Source organism: Apis dorsata, unplaced genomic scaffold (genome assembly GCF_000469605.1).
Source record: "Apis dorsata unplaced genomic scaffold, Apis dorsata 1.3 scaffold_69, whole genome shotgun sequence".
Classification (NCBI taxonomy): Eukaryota; Metazoa; Arthropoda; class Insecta; order Hymenoptera; family Apidae; genus Apis; species Apis dorsata.
Genome location: NW_006263367.1, coordinates 355976 through 373957, shown reverse-complemented (window position 1 = coordinate 373957; position 17982 = coordinate 355976). Strand labels below are relative to the sequence as shown.

At 40.0% G+C, this 17982-nt stretch overlaps 1 protein-coding gene across 21 annotated transcripts in view; it reads left to right on the top strand.

The window, feature by feature from the left end:
- LOC102672830 (CUGBP Elav-like family member 4) overlaps positions 1-17723 on the top strand; it is a 214641-nt gene extending 196918 nt beyond the window's left edge. For 7 of the 21 annotated variants that reach the window (XM_031515424.1, XM_031515416.1, XM_031515421.1 and 4 more), the window contains 8 exons: positions 1597-1743; positions 1951-2089; positions 4012-4179; positions 4744-4845; positions 9583-9660; positions 14209-14367; positions 16328-16512; positions 16729-17723. In XM_031515424.1, coding sequence (XP_031371284.1) covers positions 1597-1743; positions 1951-2089; positions 4012-4179; positions 4744-4845; positions 9583-9660; positions 14209-14367; positions 16328-16455 — 921 coding nt within the window. In that variant the 3' untranslated portion in view covers positions 16456-16512; positions 16729-17723. The remainder of the gene's footprint in view (positions 1-1596; positions 1744-1950; positions 2090-4011; positions 4180-4743; positions 4846-9582; positions 9661-14208; positions 14368-16327; positions 16513-16728) is intronic. The other 14 variants (XM_031515417.1, XM_031515425.1, XM_006610131.2 and 11 more) reach the window with 13 other exon arrangements.
- Positions 17724-17982: the final 259 nt, after the last annotated feature.

Sequence of the window (17982 nt, the reverse complement as noted above, 5' to 3'; positions counted from 1 at the left end):
AACCAAAAAAAAAAAAAAAAAAAAGGCTCGGGTGAAAAAGTTTTTACAAATTTTTCGAATCCGCGTATCCTTTGACAACGACACCGAAATGTTCGGCAACGAGAAATAATAAAAGCAAAAGCGCTTTTTATATACACGGGGCATACGCAATATCCTCGACACAATTGGGCCGATATCGATGATACACCCTATCCGATTGAAAATCGTCTCTCGGTTATAATACATCGGTTCGATCGACGCGACCAATTCTTGGATCATCCTTTTCCATTCGGTGCTTAACGCCCGTGCACGAACGGGTATTATCACGTACGTATTACGCGTTTTTAATGCAACGACACGTACCGATTCCATAAACGCGATTCCAACGCAGTCGTGTTTTACATTTTTAAAACATTGTGCAAAGTTTGTGTAAAAAGGTCAATTATTATCCATCTCAACAATTTTAACTTTCGATTTAATGGATCCGTGTTTTCCAAATTTCAATTTTCGAAAGGTAGATAACTAGAAGTTTAAAAATTACACTTAAACGACGATATCTCGGGAATCGTATTAAGATAAACGAGAAAGCGTTTCAAAGAGCAAAGTTTCGCGTTCCCAACGACCTTTCGTTCATCGATCGAAACCTGTTATCTTATAACGGTTTAAAGTTTCCCCGATTTCAATCGAATCTTTAAAGTTGCATAATGGATCTCGTTTGACGATTGATATCTATCGATAATTTTCTGAATGAAGAGAGAATGAAGAATTACGGAAATGGGAAGAATCGTAATAAGAAAGGAGAGGAGAGAGAAAGGCGTGCAAAATCGCGTGACAAGGAAGGGGATTTTCAGCAAGCGTGTCAACGGGTTACAATATTACCGTCGTTATATAAACTCAGACACGCCCAGCATTTGCATTGATGACGTGAATATAATATATCACCAGAAAGCTTGAAAGCTGAGCTTTTCTCCACAGCCAGCCACAATGGCCACTGACCACCTGTTGCCTTTCCATTTATATTTTAGACGCGGTGAGAAACGTCATCGCCTTACGTATCCTCGTAAACATCTCAAAGGGGAACGTCTTCCCCATATTTTTGAAAAATCCTTTCGCTCGTTCAACGCCCTCTCCCTAACCGGCCGCGATAAAGAGACAACAATAATTTCTCTCTCTCAGCAACCTTCTTTTTTCTCTTCGACGCGGAAAAATAAACGAGTTAATTTTTAATAAGTAACGAGGGAAATGAGGTCGTATAATCCTCTTTGATGATCACGCCTGTTGCGAAGTCATTATCAAATTTTCCACGCGTAAATTCATGGAGGATGAGAAAATTCGAGGCTTGAAAAATCCTCGTCTCATGGAAATTAAGGCCCTGGGTATCCTAGTATTTTTTCCATTTCACACTTGCTGAGAATCTTTCCTTTCCTGCAATCGTTCTTCCTTCCTCGCATTGGAATGAAGATTTGTTCCATCCAAGATTAAGATCGATTTTTGATTCGATTGAACCGGATATCGTGGATGAAAGTGTGTTACAATTATACGTATTGCGTAATATTTGTGTATCACGATAATTAATTTCGATAATTAAACGTGGAAAATCGAAATGGTTTATTTCAGGGTGCGTCATCCAGCTTAGTGGTAAAGTTCGCAGATACTGAGAAAGAGAGACAACTAAGACGCATGCAGCAAATGGCCGGGAACATGAGCCTCCTTAACCCTTTCAACGTCTTCAATCAGTTCGGCGCTTACGGCGCTTACGCTCAGGTGGGTCACAATTACGGTTAATGCTTCTCTCCCCTGTGTTAGCGTCTCTTATTATCGCAACCTGTAATTGTTTCCATCTTGTTAGAAATGGAGACCGGCGTCACTCGATATCACCTATCAAAGTCTTTTCGAAATTGAAAAAAAATCTATTCGAATTCGCGAGAAAAATTCTAGATTAATTTTCGACACAAACGATTCTACTTACAGCAGCAAGCAGCTCTGATGGCCGCAGCAACAGCACAGGGGACGTATATCAATCCAATGGCAGCATTGGCACACGTTGGCGCCGGCCAACTGCCGCACGCGTTGAACGGCATGCCAAACCCTGTTGTTCCACCGACTTCCGGTACGTCTTTTATTTTATTCCATTTACGATCAACATACGATATTCCTACTTCTCGTTCCCCGATATCGATAACAACTAAGAGCCAGACTAATAAAGAAAGAGTATTTTTCGCGAATTCCACATCGTGGAAAAATTAATCAAATTAATAAAAATAGAAAAAGTAGCGTCGAAAAATTAAGGAAGAAGGAATTATATACATATTGCTCCGGCTCTTGGAAGGACTTTGGAAGGAAATATGTTTCTGCGAAAATTTTAAAAGAGGAGAGAAAAAGAAAGGAGAGAGGGGAGGGTGAATATCCGAGAAATTATTCGAAATAAATGGGACACGCGAGGAAAAATATACAGTCCCGCCCCCTTATGTACACTTTGTTGTGAAATTTCCCAGTTTCACCGGGGCGAAACTTCTTTCTTTATCCACCCTCCTCCCCCGCCTCTCCCCATTTATTCCTTTTCCCGCGGATCCAGGAGAGCGCGTACAGTCCGTTGCCTTATAACCGGCTCATAAATCAATACAACATTTTCACCGAGCGTGACTCGAGCGAAAGATATTGCCAGTACCGCGAAACTTTATCGAAAGCCTCGCCCGCCGAACGAGGGAAGGAGGAAAAGCCAAAGTGGCGGCACCGTGTTCCTTCCTCCTTTTTTCCTCCTTCCCTTCAACCTCCCTCCCCCCTCCTCCCCAGTTCTCCTCCGATTCGCCTACGCGTGCACAAGAGGAGGGAACGAAATAGCGCACGGCCAGGTAAACTAAGCGAGGAAATCGGCTCTCCAACGGTAGAGTTCTGGCGCACTTTCGAGCCTCTCGAAACACCGATAATACCGTTCGATAAGGGAAAAATAATATTTTTATTTCTTCCTTCCTTCCTTCCTTTCGATCTTTTCCAACGGCTCGCCACGCCACGCGCCGGCAGATTGGTCGCGCGCTTTTATTTCTTCGGGGTATACGTCGTTCCACCTGTCAATTCTTCAGTACTGGGAAGGAGAGGGGGGGCGATTTGTATGTAGAAGAGTGGACGGATGCGGTTGAAGGGATTTAGAATAGCGAACGTGGTAAAAAAATATTATTTTTATCTCGAATCACTTGCAACAAGAAAATTTTATCCCTCTTTTCTTCTCTCGAATCGTAAAGAAACGATCTTAAATGTCTAGAGAGATACTTTGTTATATACCTTTCATCTTCGCGTGTCCCATTATATAATACAAAATTCGAAATACTTTTCTCAAGAAATATCTCAAATTTCTCAAGAATATTTTCTTAGAAATACTTTTCTATTTTTCAAGATAATTTTTTCCTAAAGTGTATTATCACGTAATTTATTGCTCTTTCATACACATTGAATATGTATACATATATTCATTTATTTTGAAAAACGCTCTGTCTCACAATCCCATTTCGAAGCTAAAATCGTCCTCTGAAAAATTCATTCTGAAAAACTTACTCTTCCAACAATTTTGATTCTGAAGCAAAACCTTAAAAATCCTTAAAAATATCCCTACACCAAGATCCCAAAGTGAAGAATATCGAGATCATCCTAAGAGAAACAAAACGAGTCCCTGTGTATCGTTAACCTGTGGCGATATTCAACCGCGAGTCGCGTTACATTAATCGCCTCTAAAATCTGGGATCGATATCCCAGAAATCTGCGGGATCCATCCGCGGCCGGGTCCTCAAACAGGGAACGCGAGGTCTCGCGCGTCCTTCCAATTACACGGTACACACGCGCGCGCGCGCGCCGCGTAAATATATCGGTGCAAATCGGTTGACAAGAGAGAGAGAGAGAGAGAGAGAGAGAGGGAGAGGGGGGCAAGCGCGATCCGGTTGGAGATCCGATGGCCTCGCGGCGAGGGAGGGAGGGAAGGGAGGGGGTGACCGAGGGGTCGGTGTTGTAAGAGCAAGAGGGTAACCGGTGTGTACTGATCAGGTTTGCTCGTAGGTACCGGTACAGGGCAGCCTGTTAACGGGGCGATACCGTCGTTACCGTCGCCAACGATGCCCAATTTCAACATGGCTGCACAAACACCGAATGGTCAACCAGCAGGTTCGGATCCTGGTGTCTACACCAACGGGATACCGCAGACCTATCCGGGACGTGAGTATCAACTCAGGCGCAGTGTGCCGCCCCTGCGCAATGCTCGGCCAATCGACGCCGGACTTTATTATTTTGCCTTCGCGATGAGAAGCGGGTAACCTCGCCCCAGACACCACCAGGGGGTTACCCTCGATCCTTTCTTTCCTCCTCCTCTTCTTCTTGGAAAAATCTTTTTCCTCTCCTTTCCTTCCTTCCCTTCTTTTTCTGCCTCCTCCCTCTTCGCGATAAAGCGGGGAGGGGGTTGTTAAGTATCGAACGGCCGCGTTCACGAAAAATCCCGATTTCGAGAATGATTTTTAATAGAGAGGAGTGTAATAATAAATGCTGAAAGATCGAAACTTTTCGATCTTGGTTTGGCGCGAAGCAGAGAGGGAGAATGTGGAGACGTAGAGGATCTTTTTTTTTCCCCCCTCCCCCTCCGCCTTCCTACCTCGCGTGAAATCAGATTAAAGTTAACGAGGGATCCAAGAATACCGTGCGATATCGATTGGTCAGCCACGTATTGCGACAGGGGCCCTAGACGTAGGTCCGTCCCCGATAAGAGCTGAGCTTACTGAAGTGTAGATGCCCTCCATCTGTCCATTCCAGCACAAGGGCTGCCTAATGGGGAGGCGGCACTCCAGCATGCCGCCGCGTATCCTGGAATGCAACCCTACCCCGGTGTCGGTAAGTTTTTTCTTCCCCATTTACTCTTTCCCTCTTCGCCTTCTATCGAGAATTCCGTCAAGCCTTCCGTATCTGCAACGAGTTTTTCATCCAACTTTCAACCAAACGCATTTCAGTAGTGTGCTTTTTTCGATAACAGCACGAGAAGCCTAGCCAAACAGGATTCAGCGATCCAAATCGGATTCCGTAACGAGTTTTAAAAAGGTTAAAAAGAAAAAAGAAAGAAAGGAGAAATTATCATTTGACAAAATTGGATAATTATATCGTTCGCGAATAAAATCTGACATTTCGTCGAATCGAGCGATAAATTTCGAAAGAACGATTTATTAAAGCGAAGAGGAATGGAATTAAAAAAAAAAAAAAAAAAAGAAAAGCGAAAGCAAATGAATCCGAACGTTCGATTTTAATATGCTTTTATCCGAGCACTCGAGCACTTAACTCTGAAAAATTCGATTCCGCTGATCGCGTTTCATGGCTGTTGCATGCAACTATTGGTCGCATGTGTACATTTATATACGTATATTATACGTAAATGTATATAAATACATATACATGCACTACGCGTACGCATACAGGATGGAACCCTAAGGGACGAAAATTCTACTCCTGATGTCCCTTTTCAACATTTCTCAGCGATCACAACCCAATGTTTCTCGACAATGCAAGAAAAATTATCATTTTTTTTAATTGATTCATCCATCCTGTATACGTATACACAACAACACCAATGTATCGACGTTATCATCGTGTGATTATTATATACATATCGTATATATTATATGTATATATAGACGTGTATATATATATATATATATATAGACGCGTTATATAATGCTTCTGGTGTGCTGCTACAGTGTAATTTCGATGTTCTTTTATAATATACTTCGTGTACATTATATATATATATTATGTATATATATATATATATCATAACTCTTGAGCGCATCGTGTACCGTGCATGTTCATCGATACGCAAACAACACGCCGACGTTATAATCGGCTGTCGAAGACCCGAACGATGTTACATCAAAATGCGATATACACCGGGGCAGAAATTATAATCCAATAACCAACATCAAAATGGACGATTCCGTTTCAGAGATAATCAACGTGCCGACGTAACTATACTTCGATTCGTTCCGCTCACCGTTAGCAATTAACGCGCGGGGTTTGATGAATTCTCTGTCCCAATGGTTAAATTAATAACAGAGCGAGCGAGAATTGGTGTTTCACGGTGGAAAGTCTCGTGTAACCAGCCCGTCATTATCGACTGTAAAAACATCGAACCGCGGAAACCTTGACGTGATAACAATTATTCCGGGTATAAATAGGGTGCAGGGTGTGGCAACACTCCGTACGCGATACGGCGAGAGTTCTCCACGGTGTGAAGATAGAAGGGAAAACGTGGATGTAATAAAATTTGTCGCAAAATTGTTTTCGAGTTTTCGCGTTTAACGCGTGCCAAGATAATTTTTAATCTTCTTCCTTGGAAGAGGAATTGATATGTCACGGTCACTTAACGTATAATACGTTGAAATATTAATTTCTTTTTTTTTTTTTTTCCTTTCAAATTTTAAATAATACAAGTCTCGACATTGAAATATCTCGCGTATTCGATCAATTAGGTAGTGATTCTTTATACTTTTCCGGATTGATCAAAATTAATCAAAATAAACAGCAGAGTCGAAAAGAAAATGATCTTCGAATCTAATTTTTGGTTGAATTTATTGTTATATATTATAATTTTATTGGTTAATTTTTTTTGGTTGTATTTGATTATAATTTATATTTTATATAAATTAATTTGTATATTATTCATTTATATAATTAAAAAATTTATAAAAATATATAAAAAATAAAATTTATTTGATAATTGAATTATTGATTTTTATAATTCGTCTTTACTCATATAATTCTCTTTTCAAACGAATTTTTGTTCTTTATAATAATTTGTCTAGGATTATTAACCAATAAATAATAATAATAATAATAAATGTCTGTACGCCGTGTTTCTAACTTGTTATTCAACGCGAATGGATTAATTCCAGGGTGAAACTGAATACGGGTGGAAAATTGGTAGGGAGTTATTTCACATGTGAAAGTAAATCAAAAATATAGAGTAGAATTTTTTGTTTCGGGTCTTTTTTTTTTTTTTTTTTTTTTTTTTTTTTTAATAAAATGAAGTTTGAACATGTTTGGACAAGATTTATTCAAGTATACATGTATTCGAACTAAATTTTCTCGAAAACGAAATGTCAAGCGAAAAAATTTTTGTTCATTTTCACGTGTAGAGTACTAATTGTTCTTTTGTATCCAATTCAGCATTTTTTTTTTGCTTTTTCAGAAACTTTATATTAAATTTTTCATTTATTTTTGCACACAGAATAACTTCATCTATATCCGGTTATACACAAACTTGCCACACTCTGCACAAAGTTACAATAGTCGGAAAAATTTACTTGCGTGTAAGTTGAGCTAAAAAGTTATCAAAAATAATGGAAACCTTGGTTTTGAAGTTATACGGACGATTTCTTTTCTTTTTCTTCTTTCGAATATCATTTTGATTAAAACAATCCTTAAAACTTTTATTGTTTTTTTCGTAACATTAAGATGTAGAGCAAAATTCACACTCTGCTCTATTATTCTCCTTCCAACAATATTCTCAATCAAAATATGAAAAAATGTTGAGATTTATCATCGAAAAACTCATTACAATTACTTCGTTATTAAAAATAAGAATTTTCGAACCTCCCTTCCCATCCTATGTATTCTTTCCTTGTTCCGCCCATTAACCCGGTAGTTATCCACCTTTTAGATATCCACCCTTCTTTTACCCGTGTCTGTACGCGTGCACAACCGAATTTGGTAAAAATTCATCAAATTTGAGGTATGACGTTCGTACACGCGGAGTCGCCCCGCTGGTTTTCCCCGTGTTTGCCAAAGACTCGAAAATAGGATATTCTTTTTCTGTGTATTTTCGTCCAATGTACACAGAAGCGTGGAGATCAGCGAGTGGAAAAAAAGCAATCCGAAATATCGCGTGTCCGCTCTATCCGGGCGAACGGTAACCGACGGCGGTACATGATGGCGTATTTATTTCATACGCCAAATGTCGGGACCATCGTTGGAGCGAAACCTCCGCTAACGTCAATCGGAATATATTAAAGCAATGTTTGCACGGAAATAATTAATTTCCAAGCGAAAATTTACCTCTTCTGATCTGAGAGAGCGAACCGCGTATCCCTCCCCCCCCCCCCCCCCCCCCGATCATCCCTCTCCACATTCATCCGTCACAAACAAATATCAATCGCCCGCGCGTTTTAAATATTTGCCAAGGTATAATTAATGCCGTTATAATTGCTTTTCTCTAATATCATGTAGCAAAAGTGCTCGTTTCCACCGATCCACCATTCCATCCCTCCCGCCGTCCAAATATTCCGACGATTGGAAATTGTTTCGAAATAATTCCTTTTCGAAAGAGTTCGCTTTTAATCTCGAGAAAGAATTTTTCACGACGCTTCAAGTTGAAAATATAACAATTTCTTCAATTCTTTTCGATATATTCTTCTCTAATTCGTAGTTATTTCAAAAAATAATACAATTTTTCGTCTTTCTTTTCCTCCAACGCGACAGTTTATCTCCGATTCGACTCTCGAAAACCGTTGCCTTTTTACTTTCGTAACGCGCATGCGTCTCCGCGCATTATGAGGGGACAGACGGAACGTTGCAAGACTTTAAAAGGATATCGCGTGACAGTTAATGTCGGTAATATCCGATAGGAGCGTTGCGAGATACAAAAGTATCGTGTTAAAAGTATGGAGGAGAACGGTGAGAACGTTGAGGCTCGAATATCCTCGTCGTGGAAAAGACCGCAACGCGGCGGTTGTGATGGTGGTGAAAACGAGACTTCTCCATCTAGTGACTTTTTTTCCTTTCACCTGACGCCGCTAGACTACACTTCTCGTTAATTCCACGAGCAGCAGAGAATTTAGCGGGGGTATCGCACCTCCCCCCATTTTCGTTTTTCGGGTGAATTAAACGCGGTTGTTTTCATCGTTCCTTCCATGTTTTGTTACGAGCAATTATAAACTGTCCTGCCATAATTATTTCTCGACCGAACAACAATGCAATTTCGCATTAACTCGATTGACGTCCACCATGCAGTTTACCTTTTATTAATTTCGNATGTATATAGGTATGTAAAAAAGCTAGTTATTCTTTGGTTTCCGAAAAATATTCAGCATCTTTGAAAAAAAGGAAAAAAAAATTTCGAGATATGTGTGAGATTTACAATATTTTTGGATAATTAAAATTTACAAAAACGGATTCTACGGATGTTATAATCGCGCCTAAGGGTGATTCATTTCACATACATTTTTCTCATGCAATTTAAGTACGAAAGATATTTTGTCAGAAGAATAATCGACGAGTTTTATTTCTTTTATATATATATATAGAGAGAGAGAGAGAGAAAGAGAGTTAAAGTTGAGGGTTGAATATTTTTTTGGAAGCCAGAGAGGCTAGCCAGAGGAGGAAAATTTGCCCTTTCGTCTCTGAAACGGTGAAACACGATTTTGCTTTTCTTTTTCATTTCTTTTCTTTTTTACACGAAAACACTGATGGCCACTTCGAAGCTGTATATTACGGAAGCGAAAATAGGAAGAATAAGAAACGGCATGCACCGCGTGTATAGATGTGGACACATCATGATGTATTTGTTATTTGTTACTGTCGCAGCTTATCCCGCCGTCTACGGCCAGTTTCCTCAAGCTATTCCTCAGCCGATGACCGCTGTGGCACCCACGCAGAGGGAAGGTAAGTACAAAACACTCATCAACGTCTAACTGTTGACTGTAAACACGAATGATTGTAGTCCTGAGATTGTAGATCCAACTCCCAAACGACCAGACACGAGTTTATCCTTCGTCGTAACATCGTGCAAGGTACACAATTGCGAAGGGGGAGGGAGGGGAAGGGGAGAGGAAGATTATTCTTCCTCGTGTATTTGAACGAAAAATGTATGGACTACTCGCTAGAAAACGAATTTTTCCGATATATTCGCGGGCGAAGGAAGATATAAAAAGATTAGAGAAGAAAACGAAACGAGACAAATTTACAAAGTTTCTTCGAAAAAGAATTTTATTTATCACCGACACCATAACACCATAAATTCGAATAACCTCAACTTAACGAACCTGGAAATTGAAAAATCTCTATCCTACCTTTCTCAATCCACCTCTCCGTTCTATCTATTATCGCACCGTGGCGCCACTGTCGCTAGGATGCGCTCTTTCCCAAAGCCATTCGATTCGTTACTCTTTTCACAAGGGATGACCTACAATCGTCGACGAACTTTCGTCTCCACTTTGCGAGCAGCGCCGAAAATTTTCGAAAATTCATCGTCGTCTCACGTTTCGTTTCCTTCGATCCTAATCCCAGCTCGATCGATTAATCTCGCGAGGCCGCGATTAATCAATTCGATGATCGAAATCGAGAGAGAGGGAATCATTCTAGGAGAGAGAGAGAAAGAGAGAGAGAGAGAGGAGGGGATTAAAGATGGCGGATAAGCGGGAGAAAAGAAAGAGGATAGGGCGAGCGGAGCAAGCGCCTAATTGCAATTAACAACTCGCCATTATTAGAATATACGACGCCTAACAATGAGATAATGCAAATAAAACGAAAGTTTTAATTACTTTGCCGTTACGCCTGCCGGCGATCCGTTGTTACATCGTAGGATAATGGGAAGTTTACCGCGACAGCGTTTCCCCTACCCCTCCAACCCTCCCCCTCGATATTCCCTATTTTCCGCCCTCTTCCGCCAAAGCCTTTCCCCTGTTTTTTTCCTCCCTCCCCAAACGCGTATCACGTTGATACATTTTTCGCAATATGCTTTCATAGAGAGAGATTTGATTCGTTAAAGAATTCGAAAGATCGATCGAAAGAATTGGCGGGGGATTCTTTGTAAAATTTGCCAGCTTTCCTTTTTAGGAGAACTATTCGAGCAAAATTGAGAGATCACCATTCTTTGTTTCACTGAATCAAGAAACAACAAATTCTGAAAGGAATAAACGAGATTCAGTGATGAACGAGTACGTATTGTTACGATTTATTCTCGATGTATTCTCGACAAGTTTTTGAAAATATTTCGATATCGATTTATTTTATCTTTTCCCCCCTCAAATGTATGTTGAAATTGCGAAGCGAACGAGAGAGTAGAGCCTAATGGAAGAAGACACGACGGCGACACCAGAAGAACGATATAGTTTACTCTCTCTTGTCATCGTTGCACGACATCGTTATATCAATTTTATATTTACTGTCGCTTCGTTTTTTCTTTCTTTCTTTTTTTTTTTTTTTTTTTTTTTTTTTTTTTTTTGTTGCTTCTTTAATCTGTTCTCAGTGTATATATTATATATATACGTCTTACAAGGTGTTCTCGGTGTTCGTGTCTATCTCTCTTCTCTTGATCAACGTCGATATTCTCCGACCAAGCTCCACGGAAACTCTACATTTCATTCTTTGGATGGGTTATATCGGTGTGTTTTCGTTGCACTCAATGTCACTATTCTTAGCTGTGCTCGGTGTTTTGCGCTGTCGACAAACATTGATCGTTGCTTTCCCACGACGATCAAATCCGTATACATAGCATTAAATGTATAGAGTGTGCACTTATCAAGGGTTTCGATCGATGTACGTAAGCTCGTCCATAAGATCGAAGGATCGTCGAATCGTGGTCGGGGATCGATCTTTGAACTTTTGTTCTTTTTAATTTTGGAAAAAGACAATTTTCCATTCGGAAGCGTTGTTGAAAATGATGAAAAGAAGCGTTGATGAAAAGAACCGAGTTAATTAATTCTTTTGGAGTCTTTGTGAAAATGAGAGAAATTTAACTCGAATTTTTAGAATAATTTTGCGATACTACATTAATTGCATTTTCTCTCAACTTCAACGATTTCCAAGTTGAATATTTATATATATAAAAAAAAACGTGCTTATATACTTTTTCATGCACATAGTAGAAAATTATTAATTAATTCGAGAATGTTAATAGCACACTCTCGTTTGGAATAAAACGAAAGGATTTCGAATATTAGCTCGAACGGGATACTCATCTTAACGTTTCACTCCGCTCGGTGGAGATAGCAACTACTCCTCCCCTCGAGGTTGCGGGAGGTGTTGCTTTCATTAAATTCGCGTGCACGTCCCGCGCGTGGGCCAATTAGAGAGTCGAAAACCAATTTCAGGATCAACGATCGCATGGCACGACGGCGTGGTTAAATTTATAGCTCGTTCTTCGTGATTCCGGCGTCCACCGCAATTCCTCCTCCATTCTCCCCCTTCCTCGGAACCGGAAACCCGTCGACACCGGCTCTAATTTGGGTTTCACGTGACAACTACGATCGAGTTATTACCGAGACCAAGTCTCCCACGAAAGAGAGAACATTTGTTCGTTCTTTGCGTAAACCAACGTTACAACGTTGAAACGATAAAAGTACTCCGTCGAAAATTCTACGCTCCTTTATTTTATTTCATTTATTTCCCCTTCCCTCCTTTAATCCTTTTCCCTCACCAATTAATATTTTTATATATCAATGGTTAAGAATTAAACGAAAGAATTCTTTTTCTTTGCTCTTTGTTCCAGTAAAATTAAAATTTCAACAGATGAATAGGAAAATATTCGATGAAATTATTAAGCAATTAATTAGATTGCTTCCACGTTAAAGTCTCGTCCCCGAAACTCAGTCAACTGGCGGCCATTTTGAGAGCCGTAGAGGGAGCTATAATCGACTAAGAACTATGAAATGAACGAGAGCCGCGATCGTTGGCTGGAAACGGACAATTACACTCTCTCTCTCTCTCTCTCTCTCTCTCTCGCGGTAATTCGACACGGTAACGTTCGTAAAAGGCGTGCAAGTGACAGAAGAGCGGAATCTCGGGAACGAACGAGTCGCGATGAGTAGCATCCTAAAAGTTGAGTGGCAGCCATCTCATTACTTAAATGCGTCCGTTAGAGAAGAGAGAGAGAGAGAGAGAGAGAGAGAGAGAGCAAGTTTCCACGGTCATAATCGCCGCTAATTGACGTCGGAGTTATAAAGTTCAGTGAAATTAGCTAAATCCGTATTTGGACTCTCGTTATTCCTTCCTTTGCCTCTTTCGTTCAATCCCCCCTCCCCTCTCGCCAATTAATCGCCGGTGTCTTTATATATATATATATCAGCTCGCGGCTAAGAATTAAACGAAAGAATTTTTGTTTCTTCTTTCTTTGTTCTTTTCGTTGTCAAAGTTCGTTCGGATCGAATATATAATAATCGGAGGAGGAATTGCGCTTCGTTGTTTGAACGTTTAATGAGAATTAAACGAACGGACACGCGTCATCCCCGTTTTAATTGAGACTACTTTCGAGAGTAGTTTGGAAGGAAGGAAGGAAGGGATGGAGGGATGAAAAGAAGGAAGAAATCATCTGGAGGAGCGTAAGATATTTTGGGGAGAGAATGAAAGGAGGGGGAAGAAAAGGGGTGGGCGAGTTTATTTTCACGCAAATCGCGTGTCCATTCGAAACAGGGGGATCGAGTTATGATTGCGTAGCGTTATGACGACGGATCAACGGATGTCTGGCATTCTCATGTAAAGTGTCGCACCATCGTAATCACAGTATCATCACTATGTCACCAACACCTCCTATATAATATCCATTTGCATTCATTTTTTTTTTTTTTTTAAAATATCCCTTCACCTCGCTCGTCATTGTGTTGTGAGTCCCAGTGTTGTGTGTTTGTATATTTGAAAGTATAAATACTCAACGTTTTTTTACTTGAACCGGGAAGAAACTCATTGTCGTAAACAAACATCGTCGTGACATTCTAATCATTACTCTCTTCGTCGGCTCCCCCTCCCCCTCGATCCATTTCTTTCATTCTTCATCTCTTCGTTCTCTTTCCTTTCCTCTCTCCCCTCATCTCACTTTCAACCAGTCAATCAGTCCAGATCAATCATCCCTTGCATCTTCTTCTTCGTATCCCTCTTTTCGAATCCCGAAAGTGACGCGATTCATTGAAAAAAAAAAAAGAAATCATCCTTGAAATTTCCGCGCGACGAGAGAGAAATCAGATTGTCATTGTCAAAGACGGTCACGAATCTTCATCTTCATTCATCAAAAAAAAAAAAAAAAAAAGAAAAAAAAAAGAAAGGCATCCAGACGAGAATCGTTGAAGAATCTGGGAGAGAGGAATGTGTGCATACTCTCCCTATCGCGTCGGAATCATTATATTGCGAAGAACGAAACTCATCCAAGAAACTAACATTCTAACTTGAGTATTATACTTCAAGTTTAGATGTTTAGATGTGCTCTGATTTATATGGTAGGATGCTCTATCTCAGGACCCGAAGGCTGCAACCTGTTCATCTACCACCTGCCTCAAGAGTTCGGTGACGGTGAGCTCATGCAGATGTTCATCCCCTTTGGCAACGTCATATCCTCCAAGGTTTTCATCGATCGGGCCACCAACCAGAGCAAATGCTTCGGTAAGTGTAAGTCATTTAACACTTGGAAGAGTGGCCCTTGGAACGGGAAAACGAATGGCCGTTGACGACAGGTAGGATGGCTAAGACTCGGAAGCTTGGGGGAAGCTTCTCTTGGTCGTGGTGACGAAAATTTTCCCTTCCCTAATTTATTTCCCTCGCTGTTCTAACTTAACTTAACTTAAACTTTTCTCGTTTCTTATCGAACAACAAGGAATTGCGCGTATTTTCCAAAATTGTTAAATTATTTCGTGTAAATAAATAAGAAAATCGAAACGAAAAGAAACTTGAATTATCGAAAAATTTATATGTCTGTTCCATATGTAGTAAAGATAAAAATGAATTATCTTTTAGAATTCGAAAAATTGTATCCTTTCATACGTAAAATATTCAACTCGTCGAGCACGAGAGATTATTCTCGATTTTACAACTTGATGAACTGCGACTGCTTCTTTCTTTTTTTTTTTTTTTTTTTTTTATTAAAAGTGAATATACTCGTCCGATTGTGACTCGACTGAAATGAAACTAGGTGGTCCTTTTGGTTAAATCGGAAGGGATCGGGACAAAAGGAAGACCTGAAAAACCTACAGCAGCGACAGCTTTGATTAATCGTGCAGCCGGGATGAATGCGCAAATATGAGTGCGGATAATTGGACGGATATATTCCCTGATATATTCTTCTTAGCCTATTCATTCGTAACTAGCGCGATTAATATTTTTCTGCCTATCGGTGCCGATTATCGCGACAGATACAGTCGGATGAATTTCATCCGTTGAAAGGATGCTGTTCTTTATATTCTCGGTTTCGTTATGCGCGCCTTTCCCCGTGTAATTATCGAAACGTTGATGAAAAGGGGGATGCCCAAAGTGCGCATATCATTCAGCATCCGGGGGCCTACACTTTGAAATCGACTCAATTTTCGGGGAAAAAGTTATAATAACGATGAAAAAGAATTATCGAAATAGCTAAATAAAATACTTTTCTTTATAATCGAAACAAATGATGGACGAGAAAATGTTTGTGAAAATGATTTACAAGAGATATATCCTCGTAGATAGAAAATTATAGATCAGAGAATTTATTCAATGTCTGGAATATATTTACCTTCTGTGAATGAATACATGAAAATAAATTTTATTATTTTTGACCTTTCTCGGATACTACAAAAGATATATATATATATATATTCGAATTTGATTAAAGAATATTTATAACTCCTCTAAAAGTAGTAGTATTGGACGAGATTACGATTATTTGCTTGAAATTCGATAAAGAAGGGAGGAGCATTGCGGGAGGAGGAAAGGAATTCTTTTCCGTGGAACAGAGGGGAGGCAAAGCCTCTTCAGTCACCTAGTAAAAGTAATTTACGAACTCTGGGTAAAAGCGGTGGCCGTTGAGCGATGAGGAGCCGCGATTGGTCAGGCAATAGGCCGCCATGATGGCAAAACTAAAATTGGATCGGGGCTAATGGTCAAAATTGGCTTAAACTGGGAGGGCCCTGATGACCTTTCAGTGGCGCTTCTGTTGTTAAGAGCTTCGTTATCGTCCACCTTCTCTCTCCCTCCTCCCCCTTTCTCTTATTCTCGATAAAACTTCGATAGTAGACCGAGACCCCCCCCTTTCAGAAAACTTTTTATTCCTCGCGGCGAATCAGCTAATCTAAATCACTGGTTACCAGGCCCTTTGCGATAATCCCTATGCCCCCAGGTGTCGATATTCAACTTCCCGTTTTCATCGTAAAGTCGAGGAATATCGCGACCAATTTCTTGGATCCGAATTCAAGTGGAAAGGAAAGGATTCGGTGTCCATCTCGAGTAGGCAGATGCCAAGTTTTCTAATATTTCTCCTCTATTTCACGCGAAAGCAATTTATTTAAAAGAAATGTTCTCCCTTTCTTATTCGATCCTCGTTAATTTAATTATTTCGCCGATCGGGAAAATTTATCGTTATTTATTCTTTCAGGTTTCGTGTCGTTCGACAATCCAGCGAGTGCGCAGACAGCAATTCAAGCGATGAATGGCTTCCAGATAGGGATGAAGCGTTTAAAAGTCCAGTTAAAGAGGCCCAAGGACGCAAGCCGGCCATACTAACCAAAGTCCTAGCTTAGAGAAACTGGACGATACGCACCCTACATCATAACCCACAGAGTAAGTTTCGAGAAAGATGAAGAGAAAGAAAAGAAAAGAAAGGAGAGGAGAATAATCCCCGCGTATTTAACAATATATGGAAAAGAAAAAAAAAAAATAAAAATAAAAACGTTCGAATAATTGTAGAGAAATATTGTTTATTCGAGCACGTCCCCCCATCTTTTTCGTTTTCAATTCCCTACTAAATTAAACGGAATCGAACATTTCTAATTTCAGATGTCGTACAAGAACACGGGCTTATTGAACGCTCGACGATCAGAAGTGATGAGTTTGAATCACCGTTACAACGCTCTCCACTATAATAATCTAGTATACTAGTTAGATAAATTAATTAGAGGATAACAATTAGAAGTCAGTAGATTGACTTCGCCGGCAGCCACGCGGCGAGGACGAAGAGGCTGATAACGCTAATGAGAACACATTGGATGTCCAGCGCTGAACCCAGTCAGTCCGAGAGAAAGGCGAAAAGAAAAGAAAAGAAAAGAAAAGAAAAGAAAAGAAAGAAAGAAAGAAAGAAAGAAAGGAAAACGCGAGAATAGGATTCACGCTTCGAACAAAACGAACACTCTCGGATGCTCGGATACGATTAATCCTTTTACTAAACAAAACAAAAGAAAAAAACAAAAAAAAAAAAAGAACGGAACACGCGTCGATCTTTCTCATCCTCTTCTTTTTATTTTCCTACATCTTATTATATTTTATACATAGTTTTCCGTTCTTCACTCTCGATCCCTACTGCCAAACGAGAACCCGTATCGGAATAACGGAGCAAAAAAAAAAAAAAAAAATAATAAAATCTTTCGATACGCGTTTCTTCTCGACGACGACGTCGTCGTCCTCATCGTCGTCGTCGTCGTCGTCGTCGTCGTCGTCGTCCTAGTAACGAGTTTTATCATCCGATCATCCGGGACAAGTAGAAATTAAACGGGAGCCTTTAAGAGCCTCTCGGCCAGGTTTTATCGTTCCGACGACACGCTAACTCTTAAATAGTTTGATAAATCACGTGATGGGAAAAAACGTTCAAGTGCGGGCGACTTTCCAGGTAACGGTAAACCAAAGAAGATACAAGAGAAGATATAAGAAGAAGAAGAAGAAGAAGAAGAAGAAGAAGAAGAGGGAGAAGAAGAAAGAAAAAATAAAAAAAAAGAAAACTCTTAGTTCCTGACGAAGCGGCATGGCGATTGTAGCCGACCGACTGTTTAAAAAAAAAAAAAAAAAAAAAAAAGTTAACTATTACCGCGATTCGACCCATAGAAATACGAAAGAAAGTACCTATTTCAAAGATTTCTCTAGGGGAAACACGAGTCCAGTGTGTATCGGTTGAATTCGTTTGTATCGCCTTTTTTAGAGAAGTGGACGCAAACTTTGCCAATTTTTTTATTTCCAACAAGCAACCAAAGATACAACAAAACCGTCGAATATCCGGATTTAGGATTTTTTCGGTTTTTCGTCGAACAAAGGTGATCATCG